Here is a 16,656-nt window from a genome sequence, read left to right as displayed (position 1 = left end):
TACAGACACACAGACAGACTGTCCTACAGACAGACAGACCGTCCTACAGACACACAGACAGACCATCCTACAGACAGACAGACCGTCCTACAGACACACAGACAGACTGTCCTATAGACACACAGACAGACTGTCCTACAGACACACAGACAGACTGTCCTACAGACAGACAGACCGTCCTACAGACACACAGACAGACCGTCCTACAGACAGACAGACCGTCCTACAGACACACAGACAGACTGTCCTATAGACACACAGACAGACTGTCCTATAGACACACAGACAGACTGTCCTACAGACAGATGGTTCTGAACCTGGTCCATACTTTGCAGACCTGTCTCAGACCGGTGAACCTCAGTCCATCTCAGAGACTCCGCCTTTCTAAAATCATCTTTTTATTTCCCATCATGCATCATGTCACTGACCTGTTGACTTGTCTCTGTCCAAAGTTTGCACAGATTTGTTGGTTCCATTAAACAAGCTTTTTTTCTGTAAATGATAGATTGTCTCAGTTGAAATACTTTCTCTGTTGCATTGTGGGTAAAATATGGGTGGATGTGACTGGCATCATTACATCCTATTTTTGTTTGTATTTTCCACATTTTCCACAACAGTTTGATTTGAGGTTAAACCTATAATAAAAGTATGTTTTACTGATGTTCAGCCTGAGCTCAGTTCATCTCCTTTTTGCTGTTTTTTTGTCTTTAAATGTAAACCAGTCCATGACATTTGATCTGACGTGTCTGTGACAAGCACATGTGTCTAACTGTCAACTTTCCCTGTTTCCATCTTTGTGATGACGCACGTTCCGGTCAATCCCAGATCGATTTGAAAGAGTTTATTTGGTTTAAAAGAAGGAGGAGGAAGATTTGAAGTCAGTCCTAAAAGGAAACCCTTCCTCCTTCTGTTTCTCCTAAACATTCAACACCTGTTCATATGTGCTTTTCACTAAATACAACCAGGATGGAACTGGAACTGGAGTAAAAAGTACAATATGTGCTTTTGTTGGTTGACTTATGGATATAAAACACAATATCCTTAGATTCTCTGACTGGTATTTGAACTAATCATAGACATAATCACTAATCAAATATGTTTGTTTTATTGTAAATGCTCATAATTCCAAACATATGATCACAAATTTAAAAAAAATTGAACTAATAACTGTTCGTTGTGTTTGTGCAGTAGAATTCACCTTTTCATGCACAGACACAAACACTGACACAAACACATTCTGCTTGAATATTCTTTCTGTCTAACACATAAAAACCTGCAGTTTGATCAGTAAATGAATATAAACTAAATGAACGGGTTTCTTACCTGAAGGCTGGAGACACAGATGGAACAGTGTGTCCTTGCGTCCTTTCTCCTTCGCCGTTTGCTGACTTCAACAGGAGGATGTCATCTTTGTAATAGGATCTGCTCCCTGAAACCCACACGGTTTCCAATGTGTTCCAGGCGAAGACAGTCTGCTCAGGCTCCTCTTCCAACAGAACATTAGCATCACAATGACCAAAACATACACAGAACATGTGCTCAACAGCAACCTGCAAACGTTCACTGGGCCCACATGGAGCTGCTCACTGGTTCTCACACTCCTCTTATTAAGAATGTTCATACGTTTAGCTTCTATTCAAACTACTTCTACTAATAACTCTTTGGTCTAGGACACCCTAACCCAGACCCTGACCCTGACCCTAACCCTCCTCCTAACCTTGACCCTGACCCAGACTGGCTCCTTAGTCATGATGGTCATCTGGTCTTGGACTCTGGTCCACCAGTGGCTGTGGCTGATCCATGACAGTCTCACTGAGTCACTGTCCAGGTTAAACGAACCATGTCCACGTTCCCTTCGTTATGGAAGGACCCTACAGCCTGTCCTGTCTCTGACAGGGACCAGAGGAATGCCATGAACACAGTCATTTATTGAGACCCTCCCCTCTGTCCCCTCTGTCCCCACAGACCACCCAGCCTCTGTCCGTCAACACCAGTCTGTTCAGTGGACAGACCATCTCCTGCAGAGGACAGAGTATATTAACGACATCAGTTTGAGGACGTGTTAATGATATAAAAGGGACTCCTTTTGGATAGGATCGTGTTGGAACTGAAACTAGTCCTTGTGTTTTCTCTGATCAGGTTGAAACTACTGATCCTAAATTCTTCCAGCTTTAAGGCAGCTTCACTCCAAAGTTGGAAATCTTGAAAAGTTCTCTGTTTTTTACCGATCATATTTCTTAAATTATGTATGAATTTGATATCTCAGTTGTAAAAATCTAAATAAAGCTTGGCTTAACAACAAACATTTTCCCTCAGATCTTGGAAAACTAAGCTTTTTTCGATGTTTTCTCCCGAGACGTCTGTTTGTTTCATTTGTCTGAATGATCTGTGTGAGGGTTCATGGAATGGCCTGGAAACAACGGTGCACTATGAGACACTGGAACGCTCCTTTTACTGTCCAGGTGCATGACAGGGTATGTCCTGGGAAACATGCTCATGTGTTCCTGCGTGTTCATCTGTTAGCGACAGGTTTAAATGTAAAGGTTTAATTTCACTGTTGGCAGCATGTCCACATGGACTATATTTACTGACAAAGACCGGTTCTGAAAAACAATACAAAGCAAACAGAAGTACATTATTTGTAGAGTTGAACTGGACTACAGTAGGAAAGTGTCTGTGGACTTGAATTGGACAATAGTACCGAATACATTATAGAAAATATAATATTCATACATTTTGTAATAATGTTCTATTGTAGGCTGAATAAAAGCTCGTAAAACCTTCACTCCTCAGCACATTTTATTTTATCGGTTTCATGTATTTTTCTGTGTTCACCTTTATTTACTTATGTACTTGGTATTTTATAAATGGTTATATACATGTATTTTTTTTTTTTATGTTAATGTGATGGTAAACGTCTCCGATCCGCCGTCGCCGTCATGACGTCATGACGTCGGGACTCCAGAGGCTATGGCGCTTCCTGAACGGCTGCTAACGCTAGCTGCCTCCGCATCTGTCTTCTGCCTCCTATGTGTATGTTTTCGCTTCAGACGCACAGGACAAGCGATTTGGAGGAAATTACTGAGTAAAATAATGGCACGAACAGAGAAACCGCTGTTTCGAATTGCGTGAGTATTACAGGACATTGTTTGTAAACGGGATTTTATCATCTCGGGGAATCTCGTTTGAAAAGCTTAGCTGTTACTGTTAGCACCTGTTAGCAGCTGTTAGCACCGGCTAACACCGGCCCACCGCAGTCTGGGCAATTTAGGCACAGTTTAAGATAATAATGCTCTTCCACCTTAGTTGCAACCCTTAAACTGTCGTTTTCAGCCTCTCCTGCGGCTGTAGTTTTATTCGGCATGCTAAAAATCTTATTTAATCTATGACAACACGTCTCAGTGTTTTTAACATAGAACCTGAAAGGGTCCAACAGACAAAGTGTTCTGCTTTATTTAGGGACAAATGTGCTATATCTGGCTATTGCTACATTATTATTATTATTATTATTATTATTATTATTATTATTATTATTACTATTGTCTCCTGTATTAGTAGCCTGGAGTAGGCGTGACCCCCTTTTCCCAGTGGTTGTTTCCTGTTGATGCAGACCCAGTGTATGAGCTTTGTGCCCTGTTTTCCACACAGGTACACGCTTTATACCAGGACCAGACTGGGTTACATGTACTACAAGAGGCAGATGAGGAAAGCACGAGAGCATTACCCTGCTGGACACTCCACAGCTCAGCCCGTGGAGTTCAATGGTATGCAGAGCTCATTCACTGCATTCATGCATGTGTTACTGGCTCTGGTCAGAGGATGTGGAATGCACTTCTCAGGAACCACCAGAGGTCTTCTTGTAAAAGATTTGCAGTAGTTTCTCTGGTGGGAACACTTCACACATTCTTTACTGAAGTAGAAGTACAGATACCTGTTTTAAAACAAAACCTTGAAGTATTGATTCAATGTCTGTACTCAGGTAAATGTACATCTACAAGCTCTGATATGTACTCAAAGAGTAAAATTAAAAAGTACAATGTTCTACATTTCTACAAGGTTCAGTCTTCACCAGTGAATTTCTCTGTAGTGGAATCAATAAAGTTCATCTTATCAGAAACAGAATCATTCATTTGCCAAGTATGTTAATACATACGTGGAAGTCCTTGCCTAGATGTTGCCTCTAGTAAACTATAAATACAAGATATTATAAAAAGTTTAAGGAAAGTGAAATAAGGTAAAGTTATGCATACATAAAGACACATTAGCAACGTATCTACAGTTATAGTGCTATTTTTATGCATTTGAGGATGACAAGAGGGAATGTTAAGAGTTCATTAAAGTGACTGCTGTGGGGAGGAAGTCAGTCCGGTGCTCGTTGGTCCTGGTTCTGAGGCAGCTCCCACATGGGAACAGTTCAGAAACTTTAAAAGTTTTATCTTATCATCCATGTTCATGTCATCCCCAGGACATCTTTTAAAATACACATGTTTCTGTCTTTATTGTCTGCTTTGATTTTTGATTTGTTGTGGTTGAAATCAGTCATGGTGTTTGGAAGGTGTGCAATGATGTAAAATTAAATAGATAATGGTTGATACCACTTGAGAAACAACCTGTATTGAAAGAAGAAAGTGGTGATAATTGTGTAAACATGTTGTGAGTACTATCAGTAAAGTACATGTAAGTGAAAAGGTCCCATCTCTGGTAGTGGGTTATGTAAGGATGACCTCATGTACATGGACATTAGATACTGTTTTCAATGTCTAATACAAACACTTAATATTCTTCTTTTTCTCTTCGATGCCCTACAGGCATCAAAATTATTCCAATCTCTGTGCTGTCCGATAACTACAGCTATCTCATAGTCGACACAGCCTCCAGTGTTGCCGTGGTTGTGGACCCTGCAGATCCTCAGTCAGTTCAGGTAAATGCTTTAAAATTGATGCCGCTGTGCAGAAAATCACATAGATTTATCTGTGTCCTTGGTCTTGTATAATGATAATAATACGCGGATTTGCTCTTATTAAAACAGCATGCACTGAGTGTCTCACAGCAGACATATAAAATAGGGATTAAAAAACACAGGTATCTAAAAACAAAGTTAAAAAAAGAGAGAATGAAAGAATAACAAGACATAAATGAGGTTTATGAATAAAACACTAATGTCATTGCTTTGGTAATTTATACTAAAGTAATGATTGTGACGTAAGTGCAGGCTGCAGTTTGCTTGGAATAAATTAAAAACATGAGAATTAAAAATAGATACTAATAAGCTACAAATTATCAAAAAAATAAAACATGTATAATTTAATTGCAGCCTGTATCTGATTAGTTAAATATTCAGCAGATGCCACTGTAACATAAGTTTTGATTGAAGTATTTGCTCTGCCTCTGTTTCACCGACACGATGGCAAGTATTATCACTGAAACTCAGATTAAAGGTTATATTTAGATAATTAGCATTAGCTGATTATTTTAACAGCACCAGTCGCTGATTACTCATAAACTGGTAAACAGAATATGAATGCAGACACATTTGCATTGAAGGCAGGTTCGACTGTTGCAGGCAGCCATGGGAGAGTAGCTGCTGTGGAAAACTGTCGGAGCTCCTTATCTTCTAATAGAAAATAAAGTTACTGCAGACAGAACGAGAAAAAATGCATTTGAGCAAAGAGATGTCGTCAGTTCAGCAAGTTTGTGTCTCATTTGTTATTTGTAGATCGTGTAATATTTTATCTTTGGCATATCATGGTCTCTAAATAATCTGCAATGGCCACAGAAAACCAATGTCAGTCCACCAGCACGTCTACACATGTATATGATATGAAATGAGATGCACTGAACCACCTGTAAGTGGATCTGTTACTACGACTGGATCATCTGAGTCTTACCTTTTATTGTATCTGGGTTCTGGAGGCTTCGGCTGTGTTTGATGGCTTTTTGCTGTTGTTTTATGTTTCAGGTCAAGTCAGTTTTATTTCTAAAGCACATTTAAAAACAACAAATGTTGGCCAAAGTGCTGGACAGATTCAAAGCAGGAATAGAAATAGAAAAACAGATAATAAAATCTACACAGTTAAAATGAAATAAAATAAATAAAATGCCAAAATGTCAGTTCTCAGTCCAGTTTAAAAGGCAAAGAATAAAACTGGATTTTTTAAAATGAGTTGTAAAGTAACAACTGTAGGTGAGGTCCTGATACGCAGACGTAGGCTGCCCGCCCCCCCGTGCTTCAGTCTGGACCTTGGAACAACCAGGACCAACTGATCAGCTGACCTCCATCAACCAGAAAGAGTGTGAACAATTAAAAGATCAGAAAGATAAGAAGGCACCGACCGATGGAATGACTTCAAAACAAACAGTCAAATCTCAAAATCAATTCTAAAATCAACCAGGAGCCAGTGTAGAGGCTGAAACAGGCCGAATATACTCTGGTGTGCCTGTTCAGAGGGGGGCAGCAGCATTTTAGACCAACTGAAGGTGAGACAGCAGAGACTGAGAGACACCTGAGTAGAGGCCGTTACAGTCGATCAGACCAGACCAAAGCATGAATGACCTTCTCAAAGTCTTTAAAGGACAGAAAAGCCTTGACTTTAGTTCGGATCCTTAGTTGAATGAAACAAGCTCTGATGCATCTATAGTGAATCAAACACAAATCTAAGGCATGTGTGTAAATTATTGGTGTAACGGTGCACTGGTTTGTACTGAACCGTTTGGGTTCAGGGCCTTCGATACAATACAGAGGTGAACCCAACAAATACATGTGAAGAACGCAAACACTGACCTTCAGTTTCCACATGAAACTAGAAGCAGAACAGACACAGTGTGAGCAGGTGGATGCAGGCAGAACCCATGTGCAGGGTTTCCCATATATACAGTCTGAAAAACAAAGTGCCTGGATCAGAAGACCATGATGACTGTATAGTTGAAGGCAGATGGTCTATAGCCCAGAAAAATGAGCTTCCCAGTGACTTGTGGAATGGAGTCGCTCTTCCCCAGTTCACAGTCTGCATGGTTCTGCCTTTACCCTGACTGTCTGTGTTGGATCTGGGACTCTTCTCTGTTTGCCTATAGGTCATCGCCTGCCAAACAGGGATTTCTGAGTTTGGAAGTGGGTCGAGCCGTATGTCAAGACGGTGCCATTTGGTGGTTGTTTGTGCAGTGTTTGTATGTGGACATGTGGTGTTGCCACACAAACCTCAGCTGCTTTGTCCTGAACGAGGCCAGCATGTGAGGTTTGGTATCCATAACCTTTTTGTCCAACCTGCTCTGGAGCTTAACGGCTTCATGCTCTGTGAACATCCGTCCTGTAAACCCAAACAGAGTCTAGAAGGCCATAACTGACCACAGCCAGTGGCTTTCACAGTTCCTGGCAGTGGAAGGGAATCCAGCATGGAGGGTTATGGGCGTGGCCTGCTGCATGTCAGTAAAGTTTGACTGCTCTAATCCCTAACTGCACAAACCACTCTTCTAAAAACCCACCTCCCCACAGATACTCAGGGACTGTGCCCTTTAGTACTAAGCTGAAGTAAAATGACTCTTCTGACATTTCATCTTCATTTTATCTTTTTTGTTGCCTTACAGTCATATGTCTTTAAGCTACAGCTATTGATTGACAGCACTGGCAGCTGTTGAAGATGAGTACATGAGAACAGAGCCCTTTACAAACGTACCAAAGGAGTAAAATAAGTGGTGTCGGACTGTTACCAGGCTGCAGATGTTCACAGCTCAATAAGCAGAAAAAACTGCTGCCCAAGGGTTGATTGATTTAAAATAGTGATTTCAGCTTTTAACAGGGCTCTCTAACTTTTCAGGCAGTCCTTGAGGAAGAGGGAGTGATGTTAGAGGCTATACTCTGCACACACAAGCACTGGTGAGTTACCAGCTCTTCTCTCACATGTAAACATGGTCCGGTCCCATACAGTCCAATGTCCCCTGTGGGGTGGGTGTTTGGAAAAAAACAAGAAACAAGTGGGATCCCATTTCAATCCTGCCACCATTTACACATATGATGTTTGTCCATTTAAAAGATCATTTTACAAGAGCAGAAAGGCAAGTCATGGTTTGTAGAGAAGGTAGTCAATCACCATCTAATTATGTGTTGAATAGTTTAATGGACTGCATTGTTTGTGGGACATGATACATGTTAACAGCATCACAACGGTCACTGCTTTGGCACTTAATGTAATCTTCAAGAGCAAGGATAAGAAGGTTTTTGTGGTTTCAGAGGTCACCTATGTGGTCTTTTAGAGGGGTTTAATTTTACAAACCACAGGAGATACAGAGTAAACTTACATCCACTTAAATGTGAAAACGCTTCATTTTTCTGATACACATCACCAACATCCAAATGGTCTCTGAATATTTCACTGAGTTCTTCAAAATAAAGGTGAAATTGTGGTAAAGGAGGTGAACATCAGTCCAGTCTAGTCATGTTGAAGCTGCAGCCACGTCTTCAGATTTGAGCAGTTTGTGGAGAGAGAAAGTTACGATAATATCACCTCTGCAACTTCCTGATTATTACTGTTTCTGTTCTTGGATTTCCATAGTCTGATATTTGAACAGCTTCACCTTACACAATGACTTTCTTAAGTTGTATAAATATATATTAAATTGATAAACATATGTGAAAATGATGCATAATTCAAGGGGGGTCAAAAAGTAACTTGAGTCTCTCCATCGACTGCAGTACAGTTTATTTTTCCCCAAAATAATTCCAGAAAAACTACTCTGGCTCTCTATCTGTTAACACATTTCAAAGAAAACCTCGATGGGACATTTTCTCATCAAATCATAAGTAAAGTGTTCAGTTCTGTTTCACATAGAGACTTAAATGTAGAAGTGCTTTGTTTGTTGAATTGTCAGACATAAGTGTAATGGTGTGGACATGGTACTATTCACAGGCCTCTGATTGCATTGACAGGGATCACAGTGGAGGAAACAAAGGCCTGAAAAGGCTTCACAGCTCGTGCAGAGTTTATGGAAATGCAGCTGATAACATTCCAGGCCTCACACAGTAAGTCTGTCCAGCCCAGAAGCAGAGCGGACTGATTGTCTCTGTCAGCTCTGGTAGCAGCTGACTTCACAGTAAATGATCCGCCCATCAGAGCAGAGCACAGGTCCATCCGAGCTGACACACCGGCCACAGGGTGGACAGTGGCCCCTCATTTAATTGTCATACATATTAAATCCAAATCTCATTACCCTCTCGGTGTCCTCTCAGTTCTGAATTGGTTCTCGTCTGAATGCTCCAACACTGGTGCACTGTGGGCACTAACAGACACCTACAGGTACATACCGTTTCACATGTAGGAGTCATGTGACGCACACAAAGCACTTCCTGTGCACACGCTGAATAAAGGAGTGTTTCTGCTGGTTCACTGTAAGAAAATAAACCACGTAATAATTATCAACTTCTCAAATCTTTCTCTCATTGTTTTTCACACCTTAGATTTGACAAACTACCAGAAATACTAGGAGTTTAAACTTCTGGAGCTATCCCACAGGATAGGGTTAGGGGTTGTCACTAATCTACACATCAGATATACAGACTGTTAATGCTGTGAACACAATGACACTGTCACTGATTTTATGCCCATTTTATTTTATTCTACTTTTACTTCTATTCTTATTTGACTTTGTTACATTTTATATTCCTGTTTTCGTATTTACTTCTAGTTTTTTGTAATTTTATATTTGGTCTATTCTTATTTTCTGACATATTGTTTTTTTTATTCATATTGTTTGCACTGACTGGAGTAGCACTCCTAATTTCACTGAACACACAATGACAATAAAGGCTATTCTATTCTATTCTGTTCTCTTCTGTTCTAGTCTGTTCTATTCTATTAATTTCTATTTTGTTGTGTTGTATTTTATTCTATTCTATTCTGCTCTATTCTATGTCATCTCAGACGTCACTGTGCTGGTGCTGATGTGTTGTTTGTGTTCTCTTTTCCCAGTCCTCTGTCTCACAGGGACTCTGTAAACATCGGTCGGATGACCTTTAAGGCCCTCTTCACCCCTGGACACACGGTGGGTCACATGATCTACCTCCTGGACGGCCGAGCGGTCGGGGCGCCCTCCAGCCTCTTCTCTGGTGACCTCGTGTTCCTGTCAGGCTGTGGTGAGTCGCCCACAGAGGACGGTCCATACCACAGCACCGAGCAGGGGGGTCAAACACGTGGCCCGAGGGCCAAAACCGGCCCTCCAAAGATTCCAGTCCAGCCCACGGCATGAATGTGTGGAAATGACACTGAAAATGTTAACAGTCAAGGGTGTCCAACTTTGTCTAGTGTAGGGATCTCAACTAAACTAATATGATAATAACCGAAAAATAGTGACTCCAAATGTTCTTAGTTTAATGTGAAAAAAACAGAACATTATACCTATAAATATTAATAACTCCAGGTTTTTCTCATTTTAGTGCAAAAAATTAACATTAAATTATGAAAATATTCACATAAACAAACTATTCTTTAACAATAACCTGAACAAATAGGAAATGTGTACAGAATTAGTGCAGTTGTACCAATATTCTGCCTGTTCTTAAATGTTTTGTAGATCTGATCTGTAATAAACATGTCGAAATGATCAGGTACAATATTGGTAAAATGTCAGTTTTTCAGGTTATGCACAGCTGTTTTGTTTATATACTTTGTAAATGCAAATATTTCCATAATTTTATGTTTAATGTAATGTAATTTAAGTGTTTTTGTCATAATGTATAGGTTATTATATCATATAATTACTATTTTACTGTTCTGACCCATATGAGATCAGATGAGGCTGAATGTGGAACGTGAACTAAAATGAGTTTGACCCCCCCCCCCCCCCCCCCCCCCCAATCACAGAGGACTCATCTTTAGATTCACAGCAGAGACACATTTATTAGTATGTCAGTTTTCATCACTGACGCACATTATCATTTGAAACACACTTCAGGCTCATCCACATCATATTTTATTTATTCCAACCTGTCTCTCTATAGGCGTTTGTGAGCTTATTTACTGCCTACTGATAACAAAAACAGCTGATAAAACCGCATCCCCTCAGCAGTGCTTTTGTAATATACGAGCTGCATGTTGATTTACTGCTTCTGCACCTGCCTTTGCATTTCAGGACCTGATTCCTATAAAATGATCAGTGTGACGTGTACAACATATTAACTGTTATCTGGTATTAGTGAAACCACAGAACTCATGTCAATTATGTGTTTTTACTCACAGTAAAGTGGTTTAAAAACATGATAACCAGAATTGTAATATTAATTGATAAAAAATGTAGACTGTTTCTAATTAGTGTTCAGAGGAACCATCACCTATTGGTTTGTGACCTGCCCAGTTAAAGCCAGGAGTTGTCAATTTGGTTAAAAGGTTCAGAATAAAGGTGAATTTGCGCTATTATCCCCGTAGGAAAATTCAGTCTCTGTATTTTAGCTGTCCTAATACACAGACAGTACCTAGCATTAGCGTTAGCATATAATACACATTAGGAGCAGAATGTTGTCGTTGCCACGTTGGCCTTTTGGAGGCAGAAGTGACCATATATGGTAGAGGTAGACTGATATATCAGCCAGCCGTTATATCAGACTGATGTATTGATTTTTGGCCTTGATTTTATTTATTTATTTATTTTTGAAAGCCGATATTTGATCAGTTGTAAAAACGTTATAAGATATTTGATCAGGCACCTGTGAGGGCAGCACTTGAAGTTCAATAAATGTTAAAAGAGTACTTGTGTATGTGTATTAATAATTATTATATTATTGCTGCATAAAAATCGTAATTGTCTCAGTGTTTCAATTGTATTTTACGGTCAATGTGCTTTAAAAAAAAACCAGCCTTAAATATCAGCCTCAAAAATTTGCTGTAGCTATCAGTCATCAGCTGACCAAATTTTTTAAAATCGGCGTTGGCCTTCAAAAAAACCCGTAAGTGTTGACCTCTAATGTATGGACAAAAGGGTGGGAGCTGCAGTAGTGGGAGGAGCTAATGCTAAACGCAAGTGTCCTGACTGTGCAATGGTTCTTAATTCTTCAAATACCACCTGAGTATTATGGGCTGTTACAGGTGTGTGGAGTGGAGGGTCCTGGTCCTGGTCCTGGTCCTGGTTTATAAGGACCCAGAGATAAGACCAATGTGCTTGTGATGTCATTGACAGTTTGTAGGTCCGCTTCGGTCCAGTCAGTACTGTCTCTGAGTCCATGACACACGTCCTGTTGTCATTCTGTGACTTCACTGATGACACAAGAACAAAACAAGTGTATGAAGTGGACAAGTACAGTTATGATGGTTCAACAGAGGGAACACAGTGGTACAGGGTTAGAATGTATATGTGAAACACACTCCATCAAGCAGTGTGGAAGTCATTATGGTGTTGTCATGGTTACCTATTATTAACCACAACAAACTTCACATCCAACTCTATCGGACCCAACATCTGATTAACAGAAGTAAAATGTAAAGGCGATTACTTCGTAGAGCATCCAAATTAAGCAGAAGAGACTGGAATGACTCCTGGATGGAAGTCAGGACTTTTTGAAGCACCATCTAGTGTCCATCAGTGGTATTGCACTTTAATATACCTCAAAAGCAGCTTCCTTTTGGCGTCTTTGTCGTATTTGTGCATCAGAAATGCTCTTGTAAGACACCCATCCACCTACTGCTGCAGAAATGCTCTTCTGTATTCTGCATCTATGAACAAAAGGAGGATCTGTTGACCTTCTGAACTTGACTCAGTACGTGACTGTTGGACTCCTTGGCTCACCATCTTCCTCTGATACTCTACACACACACACACACTCCATTCATATGCACACACACACACACACACACGCACACACACACTCCATTCATATGCACACACACACACACACACTCCATTCATATGCACACACACACACACACACTCCATTCATATGCACACACACACACACTCCATTCATATGCACACACACACACACACACACACACACTCCATTCATATGCACACACACACACACACACACACACACACTCCATTCATATGCACACACACACTCCATTCATATGCACACACACTCCACCAAGGCCTCCACATGTCAAGACAACAACAAATACCAATCAGTCCCATTCCTCCAGACTGCCTCGACCACATGCAAATGGACCTTCTCCTTTTCACTCCTGAATGCAAATGATTTTTACCACAAACTAAGTCCAGTGTAAAAGCACATGCTTTAACTTTCTTTTTTATTCATATTGTTGATATTTGGCAGTTTTACCATCATGCCCATTATACAAACTAGGTCTGTTTACATCGGGTTAATCTACTGTCTTTAGTCGGAGTGAGTCTGACTGCAGCTTTAACCAGCTTTTACTACTGTTCCCTGTCTACCTAGGGTTAGGTTTTTATATAACCAGAACCCTAACCCTGTCTTATATGAGTCTGTCCACTGAACTAGTCCACTAATTATACCATACCTTCAGACCAGGGATGTCAAACTCATTATGGTTCTAGTTCCACATTCAGCCCAGTCTAATCTCCAGTGGGTTGGACCAGTAAAATAATGACATAATTAGCTGCAAATAATGACAACTGCAAGTTTTTCTCTTTGTTTTAGTACAACCTCTCCTCCCATTAAATCATGAAAATATTTACATTTTACAAAAAAGATGTGAATAACCTGAAAAACCTGAAATTTCTTTTTAAAAATTAGTCCAATTTTAACAACTTTCTGTCTCAACTTATCATTTATGCAAATACATTTACACACAGTGTTACACAAACATGTGGAAACAGGCAGAATATTGTTCAAATGTTGGAGTTTGGAACTAAAATAAGAACAGTTTCTATAATATCCCATCTGGGTTTATTCTGAACCCACCGTACAGATGACAGTGGATCCACAAATGAACCAAACATTTAAGAACAGACAGAATATTAGTATAATTACACATGTCAAGTTGGTCATATTTGTTTTTATTTATGTATTTATTTACATTATATTGTGAAAGGATAGTTTTGTAAATGTAAATATTTTCATAGTGTAATGTTATTTTTTTAACTTATATTTTTGAGGCAGAACATGTGTATTTGTCATTATTTCTGGTTCTTCGGTTCATATTTTGCCTGAGATTCCATTGGTCTGTTTGTGGAACCTGAACTATCAGGATTTGGATAAACTGGACTGACAATGTCTTCACTGTAGTTTTTACACTTTCATCCATGGCTCGGACTGGAACCTTTGGTGGGCTGGATTTGGCCCCCGGGCCACATGTTTGACAGCCCTGCTTTAGATGAACTGGAGATGTTCATTTTCTGAAGCAGAAAGCGGTTGAAAACTAAGGCTAAATGAAGCCGATTCCTGTGTGAATAACATTCCTTTAGACACCAGTGTTCTTCCAGTGGGTTGTTTTGTAAATGCAGATGCGATTCCCTCTAGAACTTTGAAGAATCCTGTTTTTGAAGTTGATCAAATATCTGTCTTCTTGCCTCCAGGGAGGATGTTTGAAGGCAGCGCCACCACAATGCTGTCATCTCTGGACACCGTGGGCTCTTTAAGTGATGATACTCTGCTATGGCCCGGTACGTCCATCTGCCTGCTCTGTCATGTGCTGTGCCTTTAAATGTCTGTACTTTATGAGCGTCAGTTCACTTTTTCTCTGTCAACTTCTTCTGGAACTCTGTTGAGCGTCTACACGAAGGTGAGCTTATGCATATCAGTGTGATTTCCCATTCTTCTAATCTCCGGCTCCCCTTTAGGTCATGAGTACGCTGAAGACAACCTGCTGTTTGCTGCTGAAGTGGAGCCACACAACGCTGCCAGGGAAAACAAATACCAGTGGGTGCTGCAGCAGCGGGGCCAGAAGCTGTGCACGGTGAGGAGGCTCTATCCGCTCTGTCTGTGCCTGTTTGGCATGCAGTCCCACACACATTCATGTTGTCCACACCTGGAAAGAAGGGCTTATGGGCCTCCTACCGCACACATGCTGTCAGCACACACCGCTGTGTCTGTACTCTGTCACACTCCAGTCTAATCTAGGAGTCAGTCTGCAGCAGAGCACAGGTTCACTGTTGACTGAAGGATCTGTCCATGATTGGGAGTTTTTATCTCCATGCCATGGCACAGAGGCAGTTACGCACCTCCCATCTGCACCTCCTGGAATCTGTCCTATCTGAAAGCCTTTAAATTGGATGCCAGTGCCAAGGAAAGAAAACATTCCTATGCAGTATGCAAAAGGACACAATCTGATGGGAGTCATTTCCAAGGCAGAAGAAGTGCAGAAGAGAGAACAGAGTACGGATAAATATTTGTTCTCCATAGTCCTGGTAATATCCCAGCACACGTAGGGAGGACGGACCAAAGAGGAGCTGTTTCTGTTCTAGTGATGGATGTGTGTGTTTGACTGTCAGCAGTTTACAGAACATCCAAACCACATGCACTAGACCATGGGGGGGGGGGGGGGGGGGAGGCGTTACAATGGCAGTAAAACTTATTCTATTCCATTCTATTCCATTCTAATAGTTGGATTTGAAATCCTATTGATTACAATTATGGTCTGTCAACTGAAGTGTTAAAAGACATTTTTCAAATGTATCTGAATCGTATTTGTATAGTTCGTGTTCAACAGTTTGTGGTTGTTTATATACTGTATCTGTTCTATGACTCCTGCAGACGTCTGCTGCTTTAAGTCCGTCTTGACCCATAATTCCCTCTCAGATTGAATTCAAGCCTCCACACAGAGGAAGTCTGTGTTTTTTGTTCTAAGGCTGCTGTTTGACACACACTTTATTTTCAGAGTCCTTCTACTATTGGCGAAGAGAAGGAGTACAATCCGTTCCTGCGGAGCCACTCTGCTGAGCTCCATCTGGCCCTGGGCCTCCAGCAGTTCCAGGATGAGGACTGGACCCGCTTCAGGGCTCGGGTACTGGAGGAGCTGCGAAAGCGTAAGGACCTCTACAACAGGAGATAGTACTACCAGGATGAAGACCAGACCACATCCACTGAACTAAAGGGGAAACAGAGGCTGGACCTGGACCTGGACCTGGACCTGGACCTGGACCTGGACCTGGACCTGGACCTGGACCTGGACTTGGACAGAAATGAGAAGTGGATTTCCAGATCATCTCTTCCAATCATCTAGTTTTGTAAGGTTAAAGCTGCGTTGAGTGCGTGTGGGTCACTGACCAGCATAAACATGGCCGTCACGTCCTTATTACATAACACTAACATGTGATGCCAGGCACAACAAGCCCCGCCCCTTGCACATATTGTATCTTATTTGGGCATGGATCCAGCTGATGTCATCATGTCTATATGTGTGCTAATGTCAACATAGACATAGACAGCATAGATAAATGTCACCCATTATAAGGAAATGGGGAAAAAAAGATTCACATTCACAGGAAATGTGACCTTTGACCTCCTTTTACCAAATATAATCATATCTGTTCTGGGTCAGTGCTAATCTATGAACCCAATTAGATGTGAATTCAACCAATAGTTTTACTGTGAAAGTGTAAACAAACAATAGCCCTTGCCTCCCCTTCAGGGGGGCGGGATAACCAGTAACCCCTCCCCCAACACCTCTCCATATACTGTATTTTCAATTTGTAAGTGGATGGTGCTTATTTATTGATCAATCAATCAGTCAATCAATCAAATGTTATTTATACAGC

General features: G+C 40.8%; 1 protein-coding gene and 1 long non-coding RNA gene across 2 annotated transcripts; one reads left to right on the top strand and one right to left on the bottom strand.

Annotated features, from left to right (window-relative positions):
• Positions 1-2,959: 2,959 nt before the first annotated feature.
• Positions 2,960-15,988, top strand: pnkd (PNKD metallo-beta-lactamase domain containing). The gene is made up of 9 exons (XM_030125138.1): positions 2,960-3,128; positions 3,649-3,764; positions 4,809-4,921; positions 7,812-7,870; positions 8,921-9,013; positions 9,960-10,123; positions 14,476-14,562; positions 14,740-14,855; positions 15,777-15,988. Exons 1-9 carry the CDS (start codon positions 2,971-2,973, stop codon positions 15,948-15,950), a joined length of 1,080 nt encoding a protein of 359 aa, XP_029980998.1. The 5' UTR covers positions 2,960-2,970; the 3' UTR covers positions 15,951-15,988.
• LOC115412564 (uncharacterized) lies at positions 15,679-16,159 on the bottom strand. The gene is made up of 2 exons (XR_003934353.1): positions 16,077-16,159; positions 15,679-16,028 (listed from the first exon to the last, which is right to left on the bottom strand). It is a non-coding gene; the product is annotated as an uncharacterized LOC115412564 (long non-coding RNA).
• Between the last annotated feature and the right edge of the window lie 497 nt (positions 16,160-16,656).

Source organism: Sphaeramia orbicularis, chromosome 21 (assembly GCF_902148855.1).
Source record: "Sphaeramia orbicularis chromosome 21, fSphaOr1.1, whole genome shotgun sequence".
NCBI lineage: Eukaryota > Metazoa > Chordata > Actinopteri > Kurtiformes > Apogonidae > Sphaeramia > Sphaeramia orbicularis.
The sequence above is the reverse complement of the archived record's forward strand: the minus strand, read 5'-3'. Positions and strand labels throughout refer to the sequence as shown.

Excerpts from the sequence above, each read along its gene's own strand:
- pnkd (XM_030125138.1), top strand. The coding sequence starts at position 2,971 with ATGGCGCTTCCTGAACGGCTGCTAACGCTAGCTGCCTCCGCATCTGTC. Across the intron at positions 3,129-3,648 it reads AAACCGCTGTTTCGAATTGC|GTACACGCTTTATACCAGGA; the intron begins GTGAGTATTACA and ends TTTTCCACACAG. Across the intron at positions 3,765-4,808 it reads TCAGCCCGTGGAGTTCAATG|GCATCAAAATTATTCCAATC; the intron begins GTATGCAGAGCT and ends GATGCCCTACAG.